Here is a 25,140-nt window from a genome sequence, read left to right as displayed (position 1 = left end):
AAATATTTGATGGCATAAGTGCTTTTATTTTATATCACTTGACGTCTGGACGTGGCTGGCTGCACAAAGCTCGTAGAGTCCGCACACACGCGCTTGAATCGTGCCGTGCATTTTGCAACTGTCGGATTAAATCCACTCTACGATAAAGTGGGGGTATATGAACCAGAATGAAAAGGACTTTACCATTTATTAAGTGAGGTTCATGTAGATACTGCCTGGTAAATTTGTAATATTCTAGCCTTTTAAGAATGTTAAGTTGGACATGACATGGACTCTTAAATTCTCTCTTCCACTGCGAGTCAAGTGTTGTCTTTATTTAGCAGAGTCTCTATTCTCTTGGCGGGTTTGGCCTAGCTCTCACGCCGCCGCCGCTGCTGTTCTATCGTCAAGTGTCTGCCCTGAGGACGAGGACAATTGTGACTTCATGATCCGTCTGTGGCCTTGCTGCAAGTGTTTGTGTGCTTGCCTTTCGTCTCTTCTCATTTCACAACTCCCTAACACTTTTGTCGCTGTGGGCGGAAATGATGCATTGATGAAAACTGAGCAGATGTGGGCCCTAGAGAGTTTATTATCTTGCACAATTTAGAAATGTGTACTTTAAATGAGAAAAAATACATCATAGAAAATGGTACAAATTCAATTACTACCACAACTTTAACTACTTTCTGCACTCATTTAATCTTTGTCATAAAAAAATACCTTATTCATAGGGTCCACCATAAGTAACTATAATTTTTTCATGCCTGTAATTTCCTTGATAGCTATTAAGTTTTGCTCTTATCTTATTAAAGCTCGGCTCTTATTTTTTTATATTTGTATGTTTCTTGATTTGCATTATAATACCAAGAGGATAAATAATTCAATACACAGACATTATTGAATTCCTAATGTCCTTCAACAACATTGTAAAGCAATGGTTGAACTGGTATAAAATAAATCAGAGGGAAAATGCATTGCCGCATTTAGTTTCTGTGACAGATAATGTTTGCATTTCAAATTGATTTCATATTTATGAAGTTTTTCCGCAACGTCAATAATGGCAATAATCAAAAACAAAACAGTGCTTGCTTGAGCTATGCAGCTGTTTGTTTTGATTTTGATGTGATTTTTGTTTTGTTTTTTTGGTGTGCGTGTTCCGTTGAGAGAGTAAATCTCAGCAAATGCCCTGAGGACTCAAATCAATCAGTCCTGCTTAACTGAGCACAAATTCAACCTCCATCAGCAGGTTATTGAGCAGTTAGAGGACATGCTCCCTCCACTGATTGCTGTTGGACTTGAGAAGGGAGACATGATGTGATAAAATGAGAATGTCAATCTCTATTATTGGCAGATTTTATAGAAAATATGCAGTGTATTACAGGACATAGTACAATTTGCACCACCTCCACTAAAGCCCCTTCTAGACTTAGGATTTACTGACACATCCATTGACCATAGTTGTATCAGTGCATCAGCAATTTTGAGCTGGCACAAATTTCACAAATTGTCACAAAACATGTCTATCATAACAAAATACAAGTTAGCATAAAGTCCCAGACGGCAACTCAAGCTTCAGACGTTCATCGCTAGCTTTTTTAAAAATTGTACTTTCACATTTTTCTTGCATCATTGGGTTTGTGGTTCAGTTTTTTTCGTGTGCATTTGCAGCTCTTTTTAAAACACTTATCTATGCTGTGTTCTGTTAAGATAAATGCAATGCCAACTTAGTGTTTGTGTGTGTTCATATGATAAGTAGCTATTGACTGAGGAGTGTTTATTGATCTCTCTCTGTGTGTCTGCATGCTTTTATGAACTGAACATCCAGACTGTAATTACTGGCATTACTTTACCTCAGCATATGCCTTAGCCCTCCAAATCTGCTGATGCTTTTCTTCTTATTATGATGATATTTACAATCATAAACCTGCAAAGCAGAGTTGAAGCCAACACCAAATTCTCAGCTGGGCTTGCAACACGTCAAAAGAAGAGTGCTGGATTTTATGGGATTTGTCAGCTTTCATTGGAAGCTTTTGGATGTATTGCCAACAAATACATTCCTTTTAGGAATTCAGTGCTAGGCTTGAACCCGCAGTGTCAGACCCCATGACGGTTGTAAGCTATATGAAAAAAAAAATCCACACTCAATTCAATTGTTGTTTATTTGTATTTTTTCCCCCCAGAGAGACACTAAAGGCCAGTTTCTGTTTGACCATGTCTGCAATCACTACAACCTGCTCGAGAAGGACTACTTTGGTATTCGCTATGTGGACCCAGAGAAACAGAGGGTAAACATCACACAAATGTATAATAATGTTAGCCTTCAGGAATAAAAAACAATGCAACAGATATGAATGGCAGAAGAGAGATATAACTGAAAGAATAATAGTTATAATGAAAACAAGATAGTGACTATTGTCTATCTGTAACTCTGGCAATACATTAATCTCTATGTGGATTCACTGTCATATATCATTGCTTTAAATTAAGTGATAAACAGAGTTGTTCAATTTAGTTTGTAAGCGGGTGACCCATTATCATAACATTAATATCTAACTTTGCTCTTTTTCATTTACATAAAGCACTGGCTGGAGCCCAATAAAGCTGTGGTTCGACAGATGAAGTGTAAGTGCACATTTTGCATGTTCTAAATTGTATGTCTTTACATATATGGATGAGCATGATTAGGCAAATAGTTTTAAGGCAGTTATCTAATATTGTTATAAAAATAATGGTTCCATCCTTATACCTTTAGACTGAGCAGAAAATCCATCTTAAACTGCTTCTATTAAAAGAAATTACCAAATGTCTTTAGAATTTTTTAATGTTTCATTTTGTTCACAAGACCATTCATTTTTTTACTGTTTGAAGTCAAATCAAATAAGTATCTCCGGTCAGTCAGGATTAAATTTTTATTGAATACTGCAACAAAGAGAGAAAGAATCTCCTAAAGTTTTTTTTTATATTACATTTTTTCTTCTTCTGAATGTATTTAGGATTATAAAAGAGAGTCAGAAATAGGAATCTTGCTGAAAGGCAAAATCCCATCATATGGTTGCAAACTATAGAAAACTCTTTCCAGATGAAAAGAGTTCCCATTATTAGGTCTCATTTATTTAACCATCTTTTCAAGGATTTCACTAACCCATTTTCTTCCAAATTTCCTCTGCAACGTTAGTTCAGCGCACGTTAGCAGTTAAATAAATGCATCTGTATAATGAGGACAGTCTTTTGTGTCCCCTCTTTGAATCCAAGATCTTCTTGGCATCTTTTAATGGCCAGCTAGTCTTCCTGTTCTGCTACAAATTGATAACACAACAAGATTTAGGAGTGAAACATGCACCAGGGAATTAGCGCTAAGAAATAGAGATCATGTTGGAGGAAATATGAGATAATGGAGCTAAAGAAAGAAAGCTGAGGCAAGCAAAGGGAGAACAAAATGAAGAAAAGAAGTAAGCGGCTCTGAATGGTCCTGATGGTGTCTTTCTCTCCCTGTGGCCAAGTTCTCTCCTAAATTAGGGCATGTGACGTATTTTTACTTGGGACATTGACACCATATTTACATATATTTGCAAAATATGTTTTCAAAAATCAAACATCCCGGCGAATATGATGTTTCAGTTTTGTTTGGTGGAGGGATGCAGTGAGCAAGTGGGATGATTTCGTCTTTCATATTCCTTAACATGTATTATGTATTATGTGTGGCTTCTTTTTTTTTTTTCTCAATGACATAATGCCGCTGAGGATTACCACTCTGAAGGCAAAATCTACCCAGATTTGTGGTGGTCCTTTTTATATATCTTTTGGTCTCTCTGCTCTGTTAATATTGACATTAATGGAATGATTCGTTGCGTATTCAGTTCATCTGCATTATGTAATCATCCATATATTTACTAATCAGTGGCAAGAAAGCATGTTGAAGTTATGTTAAGTAAGTTAAGAGTTTTAGTGGACTAGAGTAGTTACAGAGAGTCGTTGTTGCAAATACACAATGTACACAGTACGTGTGAATGCTTACAATATTTAAAAATCTGAATTTCACGTCAGTCATTAATTATGAAATAAATAGTTATAAATGACGTTGGGAATTATGCCTGTATTGGGGATAGTAGCTGAGAGATGGGTAACTTTAGTAAAATAGAAAAGAGAATGTCAAAAATCACAGAAGAAAGCCTGGAATATTCAAACTGAGGATTTGCATACCTAAACTTTCAGGTTAAGGAACAGTGTGTGTTCAGTTCAAAGAGCGAGTCAACATGTATATGATTTTTTTTAAATTTTTTTTTTTATTGCCACAGCTCTGCAACCCTTCACCATGTGCTTCAGAGTCAAATTTTATCCACACGAGCCAATGAAGATCAAAGAGGAACTGACCAGGTACAAGCATCACTTACACAATATCTACTATATTTGGCCATTGAGGAATTATAGGACCTCTTCGTAGGAGTGATCAAAAACTCATTGGTATTAAATGTCATTTTTTGATCCCTTTAATTATTGCAACAGACTGCTTCAACTAGTTTTCTTTTTTTTTGTCTATCATCCATCACTCGCTTATGCAGGCACTAGTAAAATAATTTAACATTTAATAAATAATATAAAACAATCAATTGAAAAAAAACAGACAGGAAAACACTTACTGAGCCTTCTTTTATTGTGTGACACAATATTTGGATGGCATGTAAAGTTAAGACTGGACATTTTACTTAAATACTTGCAAACCTTTGATTGCTTTACTACCAATAATGTACCTCAATCCAAAACAAATTAGAATTAGCAATTAGAGAACGTGTTGTTGTTGTCTGTCTCCATGTTCTTATCATGCGTATCGACTGTCGCAGTGACGACCCCTGAGGGGAAGTGAATTGCCAGAATGAAACAACTCAGTTTTTATCTGTGGTGAACTTGCTGATCTTGCTGAAAATGTAGTAAAATGACACCAGTCATGTTCATACTTCACCTTCATTTATATGATTTCCATGAAAGCATATGCTGCTGCTCAACCTCAGTAACTATGGCAACAAATACATCTCCCGGCTGCCGCATCACTGTCATTTATGATTTCCTTGGCAACGGGACAAGCCAGGTGCCGTTAAAATTTCAATGTGTTCCCATGGTTACGCCACCATACCTCTCTATGCCTGGAAAACACATGATGGCAACACATTCTCTTTACTCTTCTTGATGGATTGTAAATATTTGAAAACTGATGGTGAAAATGTTTTAATATTAGCCAGTGTTGAGTTGTGTGGCTCAATAATTAATGTAGATTTTGTCATTGTTCTTGTATTTGCGGCAATGGCATTCTATTGGATGAAATGTCAGTTACGTATATGTAACCCTTTTCCAAACTAACCTAATAGCACACTTTAAAGAACAACAACGTTACCCAATCATGCTCACACTCACAACTAAGGGGAATTTAGAGTTTTCAACCAGTCTACCCTGCATTCTTTTTGGAATGTGGGAGGAAACTGGAGCACCCTGAGAAAATCCATGCAAGCCCAGGGAGATCATGTAATCTACACAGTGAGGATCGACTTGGGCTTGAACCCACGACCCCGGAACTGTGAGGTCGACGTAATAACAACTCGTCCACCCATTTGCATTTAGGTTGTCTATTTTTTTTCTTGTGTCTTCAGATATCTGCTTTACCTCCAGCTGAAGAGAGATGTTTATCACGGCCGTCTTCTTTGTCCCTTTGCGGAAGCTGCGTATCTGGGTGCATGCATTTTGCAAGGTAAGACCTGTTTTGGATGAATATTTCATTGTATTCAGGCACAAAGGTGTCACTTAGGCTTTAACAGAACTCTGAAATGGGTGTGCACTGTACATTATTCTACCGGGTTTATATATTTGTTTTTTATTGCATTTATTTATTGATGTGGACTGCTCCCGTTTGTTTTTTTGCTGCAAAACCTGTATTGATACCATTAATGTTTTGAGCATTTTAGGGCAAATCGAGACCAGTTAATGAAAAGGGAAACGGAGAAACTTCCACAGTATGGAGGGGCAATACAAAAACACAATTTTTTTCTTCCAAATTCATAAATGCGATTCACATATACCATAAACCCCAAGTTTTGCTCAATGTATTATGGGATTAGCAAGGCATTTTCTGTCTGAGGTTCAGCACGTCTGGGAATGCTCTGCGATTGACTCGTATCAAAGCACGGAAGCCACAAAAGAATGGTTCACTTTCCCTTCTAATAGTCGTAGTGTAATGAGAACAGGCCCCTTCTGGGTGATGACTTCACAGTTGCGGATTAGTTTTAATTAGGCAAGGCTTTGATTTCATCATTACTCTGATTTGTAATTACCAGGGATTTTAAGGACAGATTCGTACGGTAAACGCGACACAGTTAAAAAAAATCTATATATATATATTTTTTTTATTTTTTTTATCTTTTATTCATACACTGTAGAAAAGCAGCACAGTGGGAACAATGACAGTGGTCTTGTTCAATAAGCCATCAAGCATGCCTTCATTGACCTTGCTTTGCTCCCTTCGGGACTTGTTAGATAAAATGTCCAAAATGGCCTTGTTAAAATATAAAAATAAAGTCCCAGTAGGGGGGCCCGGCGGATGAGTGGTTAGAAAGTTCCAGTTAAATAAATGCCAGTTTCGAAATGTAAACACTTGTCTTCTTTTCAATAATAATCTAAACCTGAATTATAGTGGTATAAAAACACATAATCTAATAAATCTTTTATAACATTGACTTGGCTCCATTTTTAGAGCCTTTACGCAGTTCTTAAAATACGAATAGATGTTTACTGTGTCCATTGACAGCTTTGGCTCATTAATTTTTTTCCATATGGCAGAACATGACATCTGCTAAAGTGACCTATGCTGTATTTGTTTACAGACGCGACATATGGCTCAAATGTAAGCCATTTTTTCCTTCCTGCTTTGGAAGCACAATAATCATCCTAATATATTACACAATTTGATCAATATTCTTATTATGATTAATTTTTGAACATAAATCAAGTAATGACTTTCAAAATCCATGCTAATTGGAATGTAGGGCTGGATAAGGTTTGTAAGTGCAATGCTTTGGGTCGTTGTGGGTCAATCTTAACTGTTTTATCCCTTTTTTAGCTGAGCTAGGGGACTATGACCCAGAGGAGCATCCTTCGGACTACATCAGAGATTTTCGGCTGTTCCCTAAACAGTCGCTCAAATTGGAGAGGAAGATCATGGATATACACAAGACGGAGCTCAGGTAAGAAAAGCATCAATACAGATTTGTGTGTTATCTGTTTCGTACAGCCTTTTTTATCAGCACAGTCACTTGAGAAAAATAGAAGAAACTTTTTGAAGATTTTAAAAGAACAGCATAAGTGACCTGGATGAGAATGGAGAAAAGAATCTATTTATAGCAGGTGTGAAATGTGATTAAAGGAGCGTAAAAACTGGTGCAGAAATCAGAAAATAGATTTTAAATACTGCTGCCTTATTCTAAGGTCTCTTTTTATCTTCTGAATTGTGAAAAAGTTTTCAATTTTTACTGTTTGGAATGATCAACCTCTAAATCCACAACAATTCCAGCATCATCATGGCATTTGTTATTGAAAATGAAATAAAAATAAATGAAACTATACACCATACACTTTATGTTTGACTGTAGCGTAGAGCTTGTACTGTGTTCAAACGTGAGGTAAAACACAAAACACCTTTCTGTCTGATTGTCTTCATTGCACAGACATGGTAAATTCACAAGATGCTCTTATCCCACTCCTGCAGGATGCATTTGTTTATTTGCATGTTTGTTTATAGCTGTGCTGAAGCCTGTGAGCTTTGTCACTGGCAGCTTTTAAGCATCAAAGACAGAACCCTCATTTGTCAACAGCCTAAGGCCACGTAGCAAGCGACATGAACCTAATTCTGCTCCACTGGGTCCCAATGACAGCAATCATGGCTTGCTGCTAAGAACCATGCTTTTAAGGTCCCACATAGTTTCGATTACTAGACTTTTCCCCTCTCTGCATATAAACAAAGGTTCACGACTGGCTTGACTTTGAGACTGACGTGCAGGTCGAAATCTGAAAGATGAAAACTTCAAGTGGTGTTGAACCAAGTTGACTGATAATAATAATTGTTTAGTAATGCCTCATTTCTCTTGTATATAGGAGCCAGTGTGCTGCCTTTGCAGAACTCAACATGCTTCAAAGGGCTCACAACCTTGAAACTTATGGCGTTGACCCGCACCCATGCAAGGTGGTGTAAAAAAAAAATGTTTTAAGTCCATTTGGTCTTGCAGTTTTCTGTGTATATTGTTTGATAGTCCTGACTACATATATATTTGTATTGTGTGTAGGACTTCACTGGCTCCACTGCGTTTCTTGGGTTCACCGCGACAGGTTTTGTGGTCTTCCAGGGAAACAAGAGGATCCATCTTCTTAAATGGTAATGATGCATTAAAACATTGTGTCTTAATTACAAACTTGTAAGCAAGTAAAACTAATTGGACTATAGTGTACATTTATATTCCCTGGTGGATCTTATTAAAAAAGACAATATTGTAGACTTTACCATTCTTCTGTAATCTAACCTTGTATGATCTTCATTTGTTCTTGGTCCAGGGCTGATGTCAGTAAACTCAAGTTTGAAGGGAAAACATTTTATGTCATCGGCATTCAAAAAGAGGTGAGTACATTGGCATCTCCTTTCATATGTCGAGATGAAGGAAGACACTTCATCGTCCTGTTAACTCCTCATGTTGAAATAGTCGCTCTATAGTATCATGGGATCTTTCAGCTATCATTCTTTCCTGCTTTTCCAATTTGCTAACCTCAAACAAAGCACATTTTGTGCCCCATCACACACAAACTGTGTATTTATGCCTTACTGTTTCAGATTTCCTTAACAGGCAGGATACACTGTAACAAGATGGTGGGTGTGTTAACCTCCTCACTCCCATCATGTAACTCAATGTTACCCAAACACAAGATGCTCTCTTGTAAAAATCACATTCACTGACCTAAAGTAATGACCACAGTATAAAAAATACAAATGAGTCAATGTATTTCTCACTGCTAATTAATTACATACATATATTACAGACCTACTATTATCTGTAGTTTCGAGTTAATCAGTAGAGGGAGCCAGGTGATTGTAGTTCATTGCGACCTTGTTGAATATTCTTTTAAATTAAGTTTTTCTCTCATAAATGATACTTTCCACACTTTTGTTTCACTTGCAAATATATTTAATATTTTTTCCCAATACCCTTAATACTTAATTAATTATTTTATATAATTTATTAGTTTGTATATATCTAAAACTAAACTTTCAAACTTAAAAAATATGATTTCTTTAATGTTTGCATTTCTCCTTGTTTCCTCCTACTAATATAAGCAGATTTTTTCCCCTCCTAATCTGTTGGTACTTATTGAACATTGTTTACTACTTACAATTTCATAAAATCCATCTGAATTGGGACATTGGTGACTTTAAATAGCAATATTGTGTTTGGGTAAGCCATTCATTAACATCTGGGAGCTGCAGCTTTGACGCCTCACTCACATTTGTGTATTATTTCTGCATTTTTGCAGCTGATTGTCTTTGACATTGGAGACTGACTCGTATTGTTGATTGGGTGTAAAGCCTCTGTTATGGCCAATGGAGTCAAAAACCGTGCTTAGTCTCCAATGTGTCGGCTGGCCAGCCAACTGCTAGATTTGTGCTAATCCAATGTGATAATGGCTGCTTAGTTTTATCTTTGTGTTTCTATCTCTTCTCTCTGTGTGTAAACATAGTCGTCTCTGGTGAGTACTTGCGTACAAACAGCAGAGTGGCGCCACAAATCACTGTTGTACGCTAATCTTCCAATATGATATCCCTAAATGCACCACCTTCACATTTCCTCCTCAATCTGCATTAAAAGGAACTTTGTTCATGTTTCCCTATGCGACTTTTACATTCCATTATTTATGTGTACAGCAATCCCCTGAATATTTCTAATGAACTATTTATGAATTTGTGTCCCTTGAAATCCATATAGCTATTTGCTGAACAATTCATTTTGAAATATTTTTAACTAATTAAGACGCTGCAAAATATCAAATTTTAAATCGCATTCATTGTGCTGACTGTTGATTGAACAAGTACAGGTCAAAGAACTCTTGCTATTGGTGTCAAGAAAACATGGTAAAGTGATATATCTTGACAGAGAGGAGCTTTCTATGGCAGACTAGTAAAATTATGATTTTAAGTGAAATTTATGGAATGTCTTAATAATATTCATCCAGTATCACAGGGGATTGCCTACATTGTCTTTGTTTGTCATCTCATGTCATGATACTGCCATTGTGTTCCTTGTTTTATAGTCATTGTTATGGGAAAAAAAATCTTCTTTTACAACAATCATGTATGATTTGCGTAAAAAACGTATTGTGGACAGAAATGTGTGAGCAGTGCCGTTTTTTTCTGTATAAAACACTGCAGTAAAACACCCCACATGTCCTCAAATAGTGGCCACGGACATTTTCTTTTTTGACTAAACTGCAGATATTAATACTGGGGAGTCTTTTTTTAGGTAGGCAAAGGTAGACCAGGGGTTGGCAAATTACCCTTCATTCTATGATTGGACCGACCCCACAATTTACATGATCAAGTGTCTTATTATATTTGCTGCGTTCATTTGACCTTTACCTCCTGATATAGAATGTCTTTATTGTCGTTGCACAAGTACAAATCGTTTTAAATTACTCGTACATTAGACTTTTTAAATAAGCCCACGCGTTTGTTAACCAATAGAATACCATCGACAAAAGCACAATAAAAGGAGGAATCAAAATATTGATTTAAAACTAGTCAAGATAAATATTCATTGTAATATAACTCTTGTATACATTATTCTAAAGATAACTCCTCCAAATGCAATTCAAAAATGCTCTTGGCCCCTTTTTTCAGGATAAGAGTTTTTGCGCGTGTCTGCGCATCAGTGTGTTTGTGTGTGTGTGTGTCTTTGTCTATTTTGGTTTATCGTCCCTCACTGCTTGACCCTGCCATAACTGTTTGCCATCACTCGTCATACACTGTTTAAAATGTCCAACTTGTGCATATTTTTGTCAAATAGTTCTTTTTAAATGATTGTATTGGTATAAAGAAAATACTCCCCATTTTTGAAATCCAAAACAGGACCACGGACAGCACCATACACATACAGCAATTGAGCATATAAGCACACATGGCCGGTAGAGCACATGTGTGGAAATCCTAACGACTTAATGTAAAGTGATGTATGACACAGTAGGTATATGAGCGTAGAGTGGCTGCAATCCAGCTGACTGAGCCACTTTAGGAAGGTCGATCTGCACAGTGTTGTTTCTGAGCCACTTTACTTCTTATTCCCTTTATATGACTTGCATTAAGGAAGCAGTGACAGTCCTTGATTGACTAAAGTTACTACTTTCACATTAACACAGGTTACCTTCCTTACTCAGCAGTTTGCCAAATTTTAAAACCAGCGGTGAGCTTTGTGGCGACATGAAAATCCTATTATGCTGCATTTTACGCCTGGGCAGACCTGCGGCACCTATAAGAAAAGAGCCCTTACTGTTGAAATACATTTTTCTTTAAATTAATTATATTTTTTGCAGCCCTTCTCTCAATTTTTATTCGATACCTGCAAAATGTTCCCTAAAAATTGGAGCCAAAGTTTTATTGAGACAAGAATCCAAGTAACAAATTTGTCTTGTTTTTACCCACCGAAAATGAGTTATTCCAATCATTCTCAGTTGCTCATGTATAATGTATAGAATCATTCCTGTCTGTTTGTTTCACGGTCAATCTCACATCATTGATCTGCCTCCCTCGCCACTGAACAGAAATGGTCAATTTTCTCAGATCACCTGATGCACATAATATTATACATTTGCAGTTAAAGATATATGGACATCCAAGATCGCTTAATCACTGAATCTTTGAACGACCGAGTTTCCAATTGTGCCAGTTAGCCGTTCTATTTATTTATTTGCATTTGTTTTGTTTTTGTTTTTCTGCACAACTCCCCTATTTTTGTACCTGTCCTGACATTTCTGATACTGATTTTCTGCCTCAACTCATCATCTTTCTCTTTTTCTCTGCTTTTGTGCCTTTTTCATATACAGAAGAAACTGGTGTTGACGTTTCACACTTCGACCCCTGCAGCGTGTAAGCACTTGTGGAAGTGTGGGGTGGAGAATCAGGCCTTTTACAAGTGCGTCTCGCACACACACAGACTTGTACCATTTAAAAACATTTTTCCAGGGAAAAAAATAGGGTGTACATGTAGATATTCCTGCCTTTTCACCTCATAATGCCACCATTGAAGTTTATTTTAAGGCATTTGTAAGGACTACATAATTTAAAAATAGATTGGTGAAAGATAAAAGACCCGTTACTCATAAGGCCTTTAAATTCAATTCTAGCACTACTAAATCTGAAGGGTCTATTAATGGGCAAACTAATTGACATTTGTGCCAATATGAATCAGAATGACTCCTATAAAACTACTTTTTCTTTGCAATCTGCCTCAAAACATCTTAAATGTCTAGTCTACATCGATGAGTGACAAACACTGTCCCCGAGTAGGGAGCAGCTGAAAGCTTGCAGCCTGAAATGAAATGTCAAGTCTTGGCAATAAGGAAACCTCAAGCGTCACTCCCTGTTTGTGTCAAGTGTGGCGAAAATGCCCGCATTTTTAACACCTTTTCAAGCACATGATGAGTAAATCATCCCTTGAAGTTCTGATAAAGTGGTGCTTTTTCTAAATATATCAATATCTTGACATCTTTTTACATTCTATCCTTTTTTCCACCTTTCCCTCATTCTCTAACACATTTTTTTCATGTCCTTTAATTCATACCATCTCTTCTTCTATTCTTTCCACCCATCTTTCAATTCTTTCTCTCTTTTGTCTTTCCTTCCATTCTGTTTGAGCTTCCAGCCTCTCTCCCTTCAGTAAGTTTATACTCCGTTTTGGCCCACATTTTATTCCACGGCGTCTCAATGATGCGATTATTTTTCATGAGCAATTTTTCAGGCTGTTTCCATGGCTCCTCCATTTCTTGTAAAATGACAATGTGAAAGCAGTTCTAGAGTTCTTCCGGGAACAACCCCTGCTGATGTAATTGATTTATTCATGAGAGCAGATCAAGTGTCTTGAAGAAAGCAGAGCAGACTAATTTCATCTCACATTTCAGACCAGCACAGAGTCACATCTGATTTAATTCCGTTTACATGATTACAGTACACTATTGCTTTATTTATTAACTGAGCGTTCAACAAAAACACAAAAACGGGTTACAATTTTTATTTTTGTCGAGTAGCATAATAAACTATTTGTCTTGTGTCTCTCTTTGTAATAGGTGTGCAAAATCAAGTCAGATTAAGACTATGTCAAGTAGCAACATTTTCTTCAAAGGCAGCAGGTTCAGATACAGGTAATATGTTTTAATATTTTAGTTTTGTAATACTTGTTGTATTTTATGCTCTAAATTACAACTACTTCACATTATATATTGAACACAGCCACTTATGGTTTTCTGTTGATAAATTCTAAAGTCGGTTGTCTTTCACTGAGGAACCTATTTCCTGGAAAACTCATGTCCTTCCAATTTTTGTCATCTCAAGAAAGGCTCTAATGTGCCCCAAGATATAAGAAAAACAATATCAATATTTCATTTTTTTTGTCTGTGAGAAGCTAAAATTAGCCTGGGGTGTTAGTGGTGAACTGTTGCCACATCTGTAGTATTCTTTTTGTTCTTAGTAGCTAATAATAAGCTTTAAAAAAAAAAAAGTCATTTTTGACAGGTCATGTTGCAAGATGGTTTTGGATTGTTACTTAAGTTTGTAGCCATACTAAATGACAATGTGCAATTGTTTTTTTTTGCAGTGGAAGAGTTGCTAAGGAGGTGATAGAAGCCAGTTCTAAAATTCAGAGAGATCCACCTGAGGTGCGCAGGTAAGGCTTCTTACACAGTGTGTTCTTACACAGATTTAATAGGTAGTGATACAGCCCCCATCGAAAAATAAACTAACGTCCTCATATGATATCAAATTCAAGCCTACATGATCTTTAACAAGACACAACACCCCTAAGGGGCCTGGGTCAGCAAGGGACAGGACTAAAATCATGTATGATGATACATATCACATCTGAAACTAAATTCAGACTGCTGCTAGTGGTTGGTCTTCCATTCCATCACCCAACACTTGGCTGGCCTCCTATTGGTTGCCTGCAAACAGCCTGCTGGCCTTCTATTGGTTAATTTTATGATGTTTTTGATGAGCCTTTGAATGCCGTTCGTCGTCACGGAGTCCAAATACAGTCTTTTGTGAGTTTTTCAAGTGTGCTTAAAGCAGCTTTATTTTTTATTTTTCATCATGGGCCCCAAGAAGGTGAAGTTCTTTTGAATTTATATTTTTAAGTTGTCATTGTCTTCATATGCTTTGTACATTTGAGCATTTTCTTATTCAGTTTAATGGCCTGATAGATAATGTCCTTCTTTTTCACACATATTTCATACAAAATTGCAATACCTTTTGATTGTGGGTACACCATTTTAAAGGGTTTTGTTGGACGTATTGGAACTAATTAGGGATTTTGCATTTATAATGCATATCTACTTATGAAAAATTCAAGTTACAAAACCACTTCTGGAACCGATTAATTTCGTATGTAGAGGTACCACTGTAAATATATATATATATATTTACAAAATTACTGTTTTGCTTATTCAGGGCACAGTTTGGACAGAGTCGAAGTTTTAGCTCTTTGAGCCATAAGAACCTCATCATAAACATGGAACCTCTGGTACCGGCCCTCCCCTCCACCAATGAGTACGACGAGGCAGCCACAGAAAACGGTAGGTGGATGCATTGCCTTAAACACACAATCCCGTGGGGAGGTCATAAGAATGCTTACACCAACACATCCCTCACAACGTGTGCTAATTGAGCAGCTGATGCTCCCGTCCCTCCATCAGTGTGGTAACCCTGGAGACGCCAATGCCCGCCTGCTAAAAATATCCTTCCCATGATCCTCCTCAGGGTGCCAACATGTGTGTGTAAGGCCGCTTCTTCCACTGTGTGTCAAAAATTTTAACAAGCAGATTTTAATGGGTCAGACCAGACATTAAATTTAATTAAAACATACGGGATAACTATTTAGGGTACATGCGCTCCAGGCAATGTAGCTGAACTCGTCTTGCAAATTGTGCGGGAATTAGCAAATGCTTCATGAGCAGCGAATCATTCAACCACTTCTTGTCCAAAAGAAAAAGCTAGAATATTTGTAAGTGGAGGCCTCTCATATTGTTGACTTTGTATTTGCACAGTATTGACAGGCTCAGGGAACATTCCTGTGTTAATATGACTTTATATATATCAAACTTTTTTTGCTAACTTCCGTTTAAGCATGAAAGGAAACAACCAACACGTCTTTAAATGTTGACCAAGGTGCTTTGTACTTGTACCCGACTGTTATTCAACTGTGGGGCTAACGTATCTAATGACCATTCTCACATCCTGATGGTTTGCCTATGACATGATCAGATAAGCAGGGTTAAGATTCAGAGTCTCTAATTTCCACATATTGATGAAATCTTATCCATTGTGACACAATTTCCCTTGCCCTGATGATCCAGTCCGATAAATGTACACGTGCCCGCTTGGTGAAGAAAAGCAGCATATAAACTCTTTCTAGTTGTAAAACTTAGCTAGTGCAGATTATATATACATAGTAAGACCTCCAAAAACAAGAAATGGAATGAGTAAAGTTGCACTCAGTTTAGTGTAATGGAATTTCTAAGTCATATTCTAACATTATTATTTTTTCTTCCACTATCATATATTTTCTGATGCATGAATTTTAAGTATCTAGAGCAGCAGGTAAGATGATAGATGGCCCAACACTGTTTTAATTTGTTGGATCTTCAGGGGTAGTTCAATCTTATTGGTTTCCATCTCAACCTCACCTCGGAAGCATCAACAACCAACTGCAAGGACATTGGGATAAAGTGTCCTCGCCGTCTAGGATCACCGTCTATATTCAGAGCTCTAATCTCCAACATTAGAAGAGAAACAGGAAGCTGACCAGGCGTCAGTGTCGACCTTGTACTGTTTGTGCAGCTTGTCCCCTCACACTGTGGAGCTAGGCTGAATTATTTTCTTAAGGCAAAGAACGACATTCCCGCCATGTCCTATTTGATCAACAGAATTGCTTGACTTTTTAGGACATTGTCATATGTAGTAACACGGGACAACAGATTTTCTCTTCCTTTTAGTGTTCCACAGGGACCTTTTCAACCTTCAGTCTACTGGTTTGTCCTAAAAAGGAGCACATGTCCTCGTTTTTCTTGTACTACTTCCAGTTAAATAGATAAAGTCAAATTGTCAGCCCAATGTTTTCAACTGCAGTAAGAACTGAACTTAAGGTTCTTTGGTTAGAGGATCAAGTCTTCAAGTACTCCGTACTGCCTCCCTAGAAAGTCAAACTTTTGAGGGTCCACCCCCTGACAAGTATCATTTGTAGCTACACATAGGTAATCATTTTATTGGGATGTGTGTTAAGCACCCCTGGGAGCTAACAAAGTTTAGAAAAGACCTTCATAAGGACTGACTTGGAGAGGAAGTGAAAAATGATCCCCATCCCAACCAGGGTAAAGCCTGTGTCTTCTATTCAGAGTTAGATTAGTTGCCCCTCGTCCACTAGGACCCCCTTGTTATATTTAGAACCTGAAGCTTTAGTTGATCTGCCTTTAATGCCCCTGCAGTCTTTGTTAACATGGTTGGCATTCACATGAGGGCTGGTCATTGGTGTGTGGGAGAGAGTGAGAGAGAATTTATCTGTTCACTGTCATCCAGTGTCTCGCGAGGGTGTACACAGAGGTATGCGTGTGTGTGTGAGTTCATATGCCAAACACAGTCTGGTCAGTCAATGTACGGGTGTCACAGTGGCTACTTGGGTCTGAGGTTTTTTTCCATCAGCCTCAATGATGGACGTTCTTGAACCCCGAAAAGATGAATTGGGTAAAAGAGGTTTGGAGTTGGATGATGCCACTCAACCCAATCATGGCGACCCATGTAGTTTGCCACCAGAGGAGCTAGAGGCCAAAGGGGTCCAGGAGGAAGAGGCTGGAACACTGCAAGCATTCCACCCGGCAGAGGCCTCGGAGGACCTGCCTTCATCATCATCGTCGTCATCAATGGTTGTGGCACAGGCTTTGAGGTGCCAAGTGAAGATCACAACCCAGCGCAGTCTCCATCTACGCATTGCTAACCATACCGCCCGTGATGTGTATGTACGTCTGGTGGGCCATGGCGGGCAAGTTGCTGGGATCACTGCTGGAATGCCAAGGAATGCACTGGAGCCAAGTAAGATGAAGAAATCTTTGGAAGAATGCAGTGGAACCTATGATGTGTTGCCTGTTGTGGTTAAACCTTTACAATTTTTTTTTTAATTTTCTTCATATTATTCTTATTTCCAGTACAAAAAAATGGGCTTTGTCCCCAAAATTTAGCAATGAATGCTTCATGAGAGTAGACGTATCATCAAGATGTGTACGTGAACAATTTAGAATGCACAAGTTGTGGGTTGTGCACTCATTCAACTCATGCAAATGAACGTGGTTGCTCGAGCTATTAATAAGTATCGACTGCTGCTTAAAATTTTAAAGAGACAATATTAGCCAGTGTCTTGTTTTATATCACACAAGTGGTGTCAATGAGATACTGTCATCGGGTGAAATTACTTGGCAAACCTCTCGATTTGCAGAATATCATCGACATATATCTTAGATCATATCAACCATCTATCAAACTCGTGTATTCCATTTGTTCTGCATGGGACAGCATGAGTGAATGGCAATCACTCAGTGGCATCAATTGATTTCTCAGCATTAAAACTCTAAATCTTCTAAAGGGGACATTTTCACTTGTTGGCAGGGCTCCATCCAGTACACTCAAGCGTCCTTGTGATATGCTTCAATTACCTCCCTCAAATCATCATTTCCATGTGATTCCCTCTTGCCCACAACTCAGGATTACATTCCATTGAATTGATACATAAGAACACATTGGGTAGATTATTTAAGAGGTCTATTGATGAAATTGTAGTATGAGAGCTAAAATTAAGACGACAAATGACATTCATTTTGATCATTTGTAATCTTAATTTTAGCTCTTACTACAATCTCCTCAATAGACCCCTTAAATAATCTACCCAACACACATGCGTGTACATTGTAGTAATATTCTAAACTAGTGCGCAGTGGTCAAAATATTTTATAATCCCTACTGTAAATAGTGTAACTAAACTCACTTTGTCTATTGTGACTTTATTTGAATTGCAAAGCATGATATGGTGTGTTTGTTAGATTCGCTCCCCCGTTTTATAAGCATGTGAGCACCATCATGTGGTTACAATCCAGCACTTGAGTATTAATATGAAATCCTGTTCATTGTATCGCTTTGGTGATCAGTGATTGTATTAAAGGGAAGAGTAAAAAGATGAATTGATTTTCTTTTAGGTGCTCTAGTTGTTGGCACAGAGGTATGTTGATTTGAGTTTGAATCTGTCTCTAGAGTTTGCATATTCTTCTTGTTTTACCAAGAAAAAAAAAAACATGGAAGCATGGGTGACCATGTCAACTCCAAATAGTAACCTGGCTACAAAATCTCCACCACTGAACTGAAAGTGTATGTGTTGACCAATTCATTATCCACCATCCTGCCCACCTTCTATGCAATAATAGTTCAAATTAATATTTGAAACCGCACTGAAATTTCTGTAGTAATAATTGAATTATTTTGTGTCATTGACCAGGCTTTGTGGCTTTGAAAGACTCGACTGCCTTGTCTCCACTCGCATCTTCAGCTGCTCCTGAGGACCAGCAAAAAAGCCTAGATGGAACAAATTCTACATCACAACTGCCTCATTCTCGGGATGCCTCGGAGACAACAGGTATTCGACCTCAGACACCCAAAGCAGGAAGCCAAATGGATGAGGTGGATGAGGATGAAGATGAGGATGACGATGCTGAAGGAGCACGAACCATCTCTGAACTTGTTTACAGGTTTGAGACAATTCACAGACAAATTCTCCCATTAATTAGCTAATTCAGTGTTGTTGTTTCTTAATTAACATTGAAAAAAATGTTTATACTTTACTAACCGTGTTTCAATGTCTTTCTGTTTAGTCCTTGTGCCAGCATGCTTCCCACACCGGTAGACGATAGTCAAGGAAACGTGGACCTACTCTTCTCTTCGCCAATCCACAGCCCCGCCAGTCTTCTAAGGGAGCTCCACGCCGACCCCGAAATCCAGGCCAATCTGGAAGCCGAGAGAGAGCGTGACAGGGCCTTCGAGCGCACGCGGGAAGCTGCGAGGCGAGCCGGCGGCGCCGGCGGGATCTTTGGCCTGCTGTCTTCCAACTCCCAGATCAATGCGTTTGTGCTGAGCGTGGCCCGACTGGTCGCCGCGCTCACCGGTGTCCTGCTGGTCACCGTGCCCACTCTGCTGCTGTTGCTGGAGTCCGATCTGGACGTCTCTTTCCTCCACGAGATCCGCCAAACGCCAGAGTTTGAGCAGTTCCACAATGAGTACTACTGCCCTCTACGCCGTTGGATCGTGTGCAAGTTCACCACGGCCATGGAGAACCTGTGGTCAGACTGAACACTGGATTGGAAAAAAACACTACAGAATAAAGGTAACACTTCAGGGAAATTCAAATTGTTGCCCAAACATCAGTCTTATATGGAGCCTCAAACATCATATGGGGGAGAAGTGATCATATTTGGTTTGAAATTCCCTTTATTTGAATGTATTCATGAGATTATTTGACTTTCATCATTATAACATGACATCTGGCATAAACATGAATAAATGCTTATGACTGATGTCATTTAGTAAATGTGATTTTTGATAAAACGTGACAGGATCGGTCGACTTAGGTTCCATTTAAATAGAGATTCTTTCCAATATTTTGATCATCTTGCCACTGATCAAGGGAATCAAAATACTATATTAAGAGACTACAACTAAAACTGTTCCTATCTTTGCATCTGAAATAACATAATTTACTAAATGACACATAATGACATCTATTATGAACATGCATTCATCTTCATGACAGGTGTAATGTTATATCATGAACCTACATTCAGTTAAAGTGTTAGTAAAATTAGGTTTAATATGCATAAAATTCTGATTTGTAGCTACAAATTAGCTAAATGAGCATCAATTTCAAATGAGCGCTTCCTAAATTGTGTGCATGTGTTAATAGTGTAGTGTTATTAACATCTCCATGAATGTCTGTGTATCCAAACGAGCTCAACTTTGCCAGAAAGTGCCGTCTGCACCTTTTGTTAGGATTTTTAAAAGTGTACTTGATTTGCCTAACTCCAATGGAATCATAATAAGGCTATTTATTGCAAGTTTGCATGAAATACATACTACTTTTGCACAAATGCACATTTCACACTTATGTTATATACTAAATTTCTCATCCCTGATTGCTCTTTTGTTCATATTAGACAACTGAGTACAAAATTGGATTCTCTCCTATCATGTCTGAGACTCCTTAGTCTTAACAAGCAATCTCATTTTATTCTCAGTCTTAACTACTGTTGTATCATTAAATGTTGATCAGCAGAACACTATAAAATGGGATTGCTTGTCAAGATGTGTTTGGTAGATGTTTGTGGCCGAGAAAAGAAGACAACAAGTACCGGTTGAAGGCACAGCAAGGAAATATTCTCAATTTTCAGACAAAATACCGCAAAGACTTTTGTCCTTGTTTTTTATTGCACTTATTGGTCCCCAGAGCATGTCAGTTATTAAAAGAGTGAACGAGAGCCGAGTTAAAACTTACCAAACTCTTTAAGTTAATAATGTAAACAGACAAAAAAAAACATTGGTAAATGTTGTTTTCAAGGTTTTATACATTTTTATGTGTCACAGATCTTTCAGGAATTTTTCATTCAGAAGATCTACTTGGATCTTATTTTGGAGAAAATGGAAAATTTACAAAAGAAAAAAAAAGGAGCAAATTTACCCAGATTTCTTTTTGGGTGGGTACGTATTTTGTACGACCCCAACAGCACAAATTCAAATCGGCTCTGTCTGTCATACCAAGTGATGTCATTTTGGAAACGGGAGGGGGCTGGGGTGTTTAGATTGTGCTGAAACAAACATGTGGTTAATTTTATAGCTTGATGGCGTGCAAGGGTAAGATTGCAGGTATTTTATGAATGAAAAACTGAGATGGAAAGACAAGAGATGGAGATTGGTTACGATGTGTGTCATTTCAGTGTTGTCTGTTTCCAGTGATGTGCATCTTAGAGGACGTTTTAGCCTGTAGCTCTTTTCCACAACACTGTGTCAAAACCTAATGGGCATCCCATCACCCAAAGTGATCATTTTGACATTTTCTTCATCCAACCAAACCAAATTCAAAATACACAGCACTGCTGGTAAATTCCATTTTGGACTGTCCAGTCAGTTGTTATTAACTTCTCAGGAAATGGCAGGCCCCGCCATACCTAACAACATGTCTCCCTCATTTAAAAAATAGATATATAAATATTAGGCATACTTATACTGGGCTTTTGCAATTACTCAATCATGGCCATTCCACTGTGCTAAACTTTAAAAACATTTATGAGGGATTTTTATTTATTTATTTTATTATTATATTATATAGTTAACCTTATTTTGGGTCACTACAATGAAGAAAATGAGTATTGGAACAAATGTGAAAACAAATTAAAATAACATGAAAATAGGCCACAACTTGGGATAAAAATTAAAAGTATTAATGCCGTACATGTTCATCTATCAATATATTTATACATACATATTCACTTATGTATATATAATGTGGAAATAGATACTTATGAGAAACAATTTTGGCGCAGGAAGATAAACAAAAATGTTTAGAGCATTTTCTGAGATGGTAAAACATTTTAAACTGGTGGTTGTCTTTAATTCATTTCTTGGTTTAAATATTATTTACTAATAATTTCATCATAATTTTACGAAACAAACCTATTCGAGGTGAATCAACAACACGATTCCATTTTCCTTTGCATCTACCACCTGCATCTACTTGCTAACCGCCTCACCCTAATATGCCTCCAAATACTAACGGTTTTCCGCATAGAACATGCTGTGTATTTATTTCTTACATAATGTTGAATAATGCACTACATTTTGTCATCGTAGTAGCACTCCTGTCACAAATGTCAGTCCAAATATTTCTTGCTTCATACAAATATGCATAGTGTATATAAACCCACAATATATACATAACATTTATTTTTCCAATTGAAATTGAATAGTTGGGCCTGGTCATTATATTCAGTAATATTTGACTACCAACTTCAAAACGCAGATCTGAGATTATTTACAAAAAAGGTATTATATAGAGTTACATATCTTCATTAACATGCTCAATTGCTCCTTTATGTCCCTTTTTAAACTTGCATGACCTCCTTTTGTAAATACAGTACAAAGTTCTATCAATGTGGCACCAAAAAAGGAAGAATATGAGAAATGTTGCTCGCTTTTTGTCTTGTCGGCTTGGCTGTCTTGACCATCACTAGAATGCATTCAAATATTTTTGTTGACATAGTAGTTCAAAAATGAATAATATCTACTTTTTTTTCAACTGTTACATTACTATGTCACTTTTTAGCAGCTTGGTGATGGGAAGTTTGTTTATATGCATATTGATTACAAAAATAATAATTATGGAAAGATTTGTCGATGTCATCATATTCAAGGACAAGTTTCGGATGGTCAATTTTAACAAATATACACATTACTTTAAAATGTGTGCAATTACTCATATTACAGAGTGAAAATCATTGTATATGACTTCAGGTCTTTGCCAAGGACTGAGCATAGAGATGATGCTGAAAGGAGGCATTTATACATTGTGTCTGCATATATAGTAGCAAACTGCTGGATTTTCTTTTAGTTTTATTCATAATACATTTTTACAAAGGATGATATTTGCCCTTGTTTGCACCTCACAAACTGCTGGATTTTCTTTTAGTTTTATTCATAATACATTTTTACAAAGGATGATATTTGCCCTTGTTTGCACCTCACCTCCTCTAGGACAACCAAGCCTTATGAATTTTGTGAAGTGCAACATTTTGAATGTTTGTATGTCATTCAGAAAAAAAAAACCTGTTTATTTCTATAAGTTGATACTGCCACAATAAATCTCCCTAATGTAACATACGGTATGCACTATCCTGATTGATTGAGAGCAGTAGAAGTAGTGCTAAAAAACACACAAGTCCTTATGCTCCATTTTTTTTTTAACTTTGATACTTTTGACAACTTCACGATGCACGGAATTCACAAATTGTGAGGGATTACTGCAATAAGATTTTGCAAGTCATCTCATCTCACGGGCATAAGAAAGAGTGACTGCTGCTGGCGGTTGTCGCTGGCACACAGCACCTCGTGTTTGCTGCACTAATTCATTTCGCACTTTCAGCCGCAGATCAACAGCAGTACAAGTCATGAGTGTGATGCAAAAGAGTGAAGAAATGTGCTTCGTATTCACTTGTAGCTCCAAAAAAAAGTTTGGGAATACATGGAAATAGCAAAGAGAAAAAAATATGACTTCATGCAAAGACATTTCTATATATATGTAGTCAAGACATTCCAATAATGACAAGGTGAAATGTGGTCAATTTGTGACATAGAGGTTAACTCACCTGCCTCCCATGTGAAAGACTGGGGTTTCAATACCAGTCAGGAAACATTTTCCCTTCGTCGTTTCTATATATTTGTAGTCAAGACATTATAATAATGACAGAGAAAGTTGTAGCCTTAACCATGGCATTGAGGTTAGTTCACCTGCCTTGCATGTGGGAGACCAGGGTTTGAATCCTGGTCAGGAAACATTTTCCCTTAATTGTATCTATATATTTGTAGTCAACACATTCCAATAATGACAAATGAAACTATACCTTATCTGTGGAGTAGAGGTTAGTTCACCTGATTCCCATCTGGGAGACCTGGGTTCAAATCCCAGTTGTGACACATTTTTACTTAGTTGTTTCTGTGTATTTGCAGGCAAGACCTTCAAATGATTACAAAAGAAAGTGTAGCCACTTGATGGCGCAGAGGTTAGATCACTGGACTCTCACATGGGAGACCTGGGTTCAAATCCCGGCTGGGACACATTTTCACTCAGTTGTTTCTCTGGACTTCTTGTCAAGAGACTCAAATGATTACTAAAGGAAGTGTAGTCACTTGGTTGGCGCAGAGGTTAGTTCACTGGACTCCCGTCTGGGAGACCTCGGTTCGATTCCCGGTCGGGACACTTTTTCACTTAGTTGTTTCTGTGTACTTCTTGGAAAGACACTCAAATGATTACTAAAGAAAGTGTAGTCACTTGGTTGGCGCAGAGGTTAGTTCACTGGACTCCCGTCTGGGAGACCTTGGTTCGATTCCCGGTCGGGACACTTTTTCACTTAGTTGTTTCTGTGTACTTCTTGGAAAGACACTCAAATGATTACTAAGGAAAGGTGTAGTCACTTGGTTGGCACAGAGGTTAGATCACTGGACTCCCGTCTGGGAGACCTGGGTTCGATTCTCGCAGTTGTCCTTTGGCTGAAAATAATTGGAAAGAAGAATTGGTCAATGGAATAAGAAGAAGGGAAAAAAAAAAAGAAAAATCCTTTTAATTTATATTAAACACTTAGTCATACTTTTCAGCAAAAGGTTATATTCCGAACTGCCTTCGGCAGTTCGGAAGACAGTTGAAGGACCTGTCTGTGCGAAAGGCGTTCTCGGGTCGGCCTTCGGCCGACCCTCGACCGCTTGCTTGGTCAGTGAACCGCCGACACCGGGAAGCGAACTCACGTTCTCTCGGTGCAAAGGCGAGTGTGCAACCCACTACACCAACTCGTGCCCCACTTATACATGGGTGTTGAAACGTTTTATCCAAGGAAATGGGTGTAAACACTTAGTCATTTTTTTGACTAAATGTTTCATCCACCACTGAATATTTATTTAGTTAGACACTTAAGTATTAATACTTATTCCTTTACCTGAACAATTGTGGGAAAATCTTTGCCTGCACCGGGATTTGAACCCAGGTCCTCAGATGTGGCAGACTGATGACTTAACCACTGGGCCACCACCCG

General features: G+C 37.8%; 1 protein-coding gene and 1 long non-coding RNA gene across 4 annotated transcripts in view; one reads left to right on the top strand and one right to left on the bottom strand.

The window, feature by feature from the left end:
• The window catches only part of LOC144215620 (FERM domain-containing protein 3-like), a 30,454-nt gene extending 7,231 nt beyond the window's left edge, over nucleotides 1-23,223 (top strand). The window contains exons 2-17 of one of the 3 annotated variants that reach the window (XM_077744673.1): nucleotides 2,160-2,264; nucleotides 2,559-2,601; nucleotides 4,275-4,353; nucleotides 5,619-5,716; nucleotides 7,082-7,205; nucleotides 8,113-8,200; nucleotides 8,301-8,389; nucleotides 8,566-8,629; nucleotides 8,840-8,875; nucleotides 12,097-12,185; nucleotides 13,336-13,410; nucleotides 13,863-13,931; nucleotides 14,711-14,835; nucleotides 18,795-19,044; nucleotides 19,168-19,676; nucleotides 20,930-23,223. In XM_077744673.1, the coding sequence (XP_077600799.1) occupies nucleotides 2,160-2,264; nucleotides 2,559-2,601; nucleotides 4,275-4,353; nucleotides 5,619-5,716; nucleotides 7,082-7,205; nucleotides 8,113-8,200; nucleotides 8,301-8,389; nucleotides 8,566-8,629; nucleotides 8,840-8,875; nucleotides 12,097-12,185; nucleotides 13,336-13,410; nucleotides 13,863-13,931; nucleotides 14,711-14,835; nucleotides 18,795-19,044; nucleotides 19,168-19,642 (1,809 nt within the window). In that variant the 3' untranslated portion in view covers nucleotides 19,643-19,676; nucleotides 20,930-23,223. Of the gene's footprint in view, nucleotides 1-2,159; nucleotides 2,265-2,558; nucleotides 2,602-4,274; nucleotides 4,354-5,618; nucleotides 5,717-7,081; nucleotides 7,206-8,112; nucleotides 8,201-8,300; nucleotides 8,390-8,565; nucleotides 8,630-8,839; nucleotides 8,876-12,096; nucleotides 12,186-13,335; nucleotides 13,411-13,862; nucleotides 13,932-14,710; nucleotides 14,836-18,794; nucleotides 19,045-19,167 lie in introns of all 3 variants that reach the window. The other 2 variants (XM_077744672.1, XM_077744674.1) reach the window with 2 other exon arrangements.
• On the bottom strand, nucleotides 21,637-24,493 carry LOC144215623 (uncharacterized). Its single transcript, XR_013330460.1, has 2 exons — nucleotides 23,079-24,493; nucleotides 21,637-23,000 (listed from the first exon to the last, which is right to left on the bottom strand). It is a non-coding gene; the product is annotated as an uncharacterized LOC144215623 (long non-coding RNA).
• Between the last annotated feature and the right edge of the window lie 647 nt (nucleotides 24,494-25,140).

Source organism: Stigmatopora nigra, chromosome 22 (assembly GCF_051989575.1).
Source record: "Stigmatopora nigra isolate UIUO_SnigA chromosome 22, RoL_Snig_1.1, whole genome shotgun sequence".
NCBI lineage: Eukaryota > Metazoa > Chordata > Actinopteri > Syngnathiformes > Syngnathidae > Stigmatopora > Stigmatopora nigra.
The sequence above is the reverse complement of the archived record's forward strand: the minus strand, read 5'-3'. Positions and strand labels throughout refer to the sequence as shown.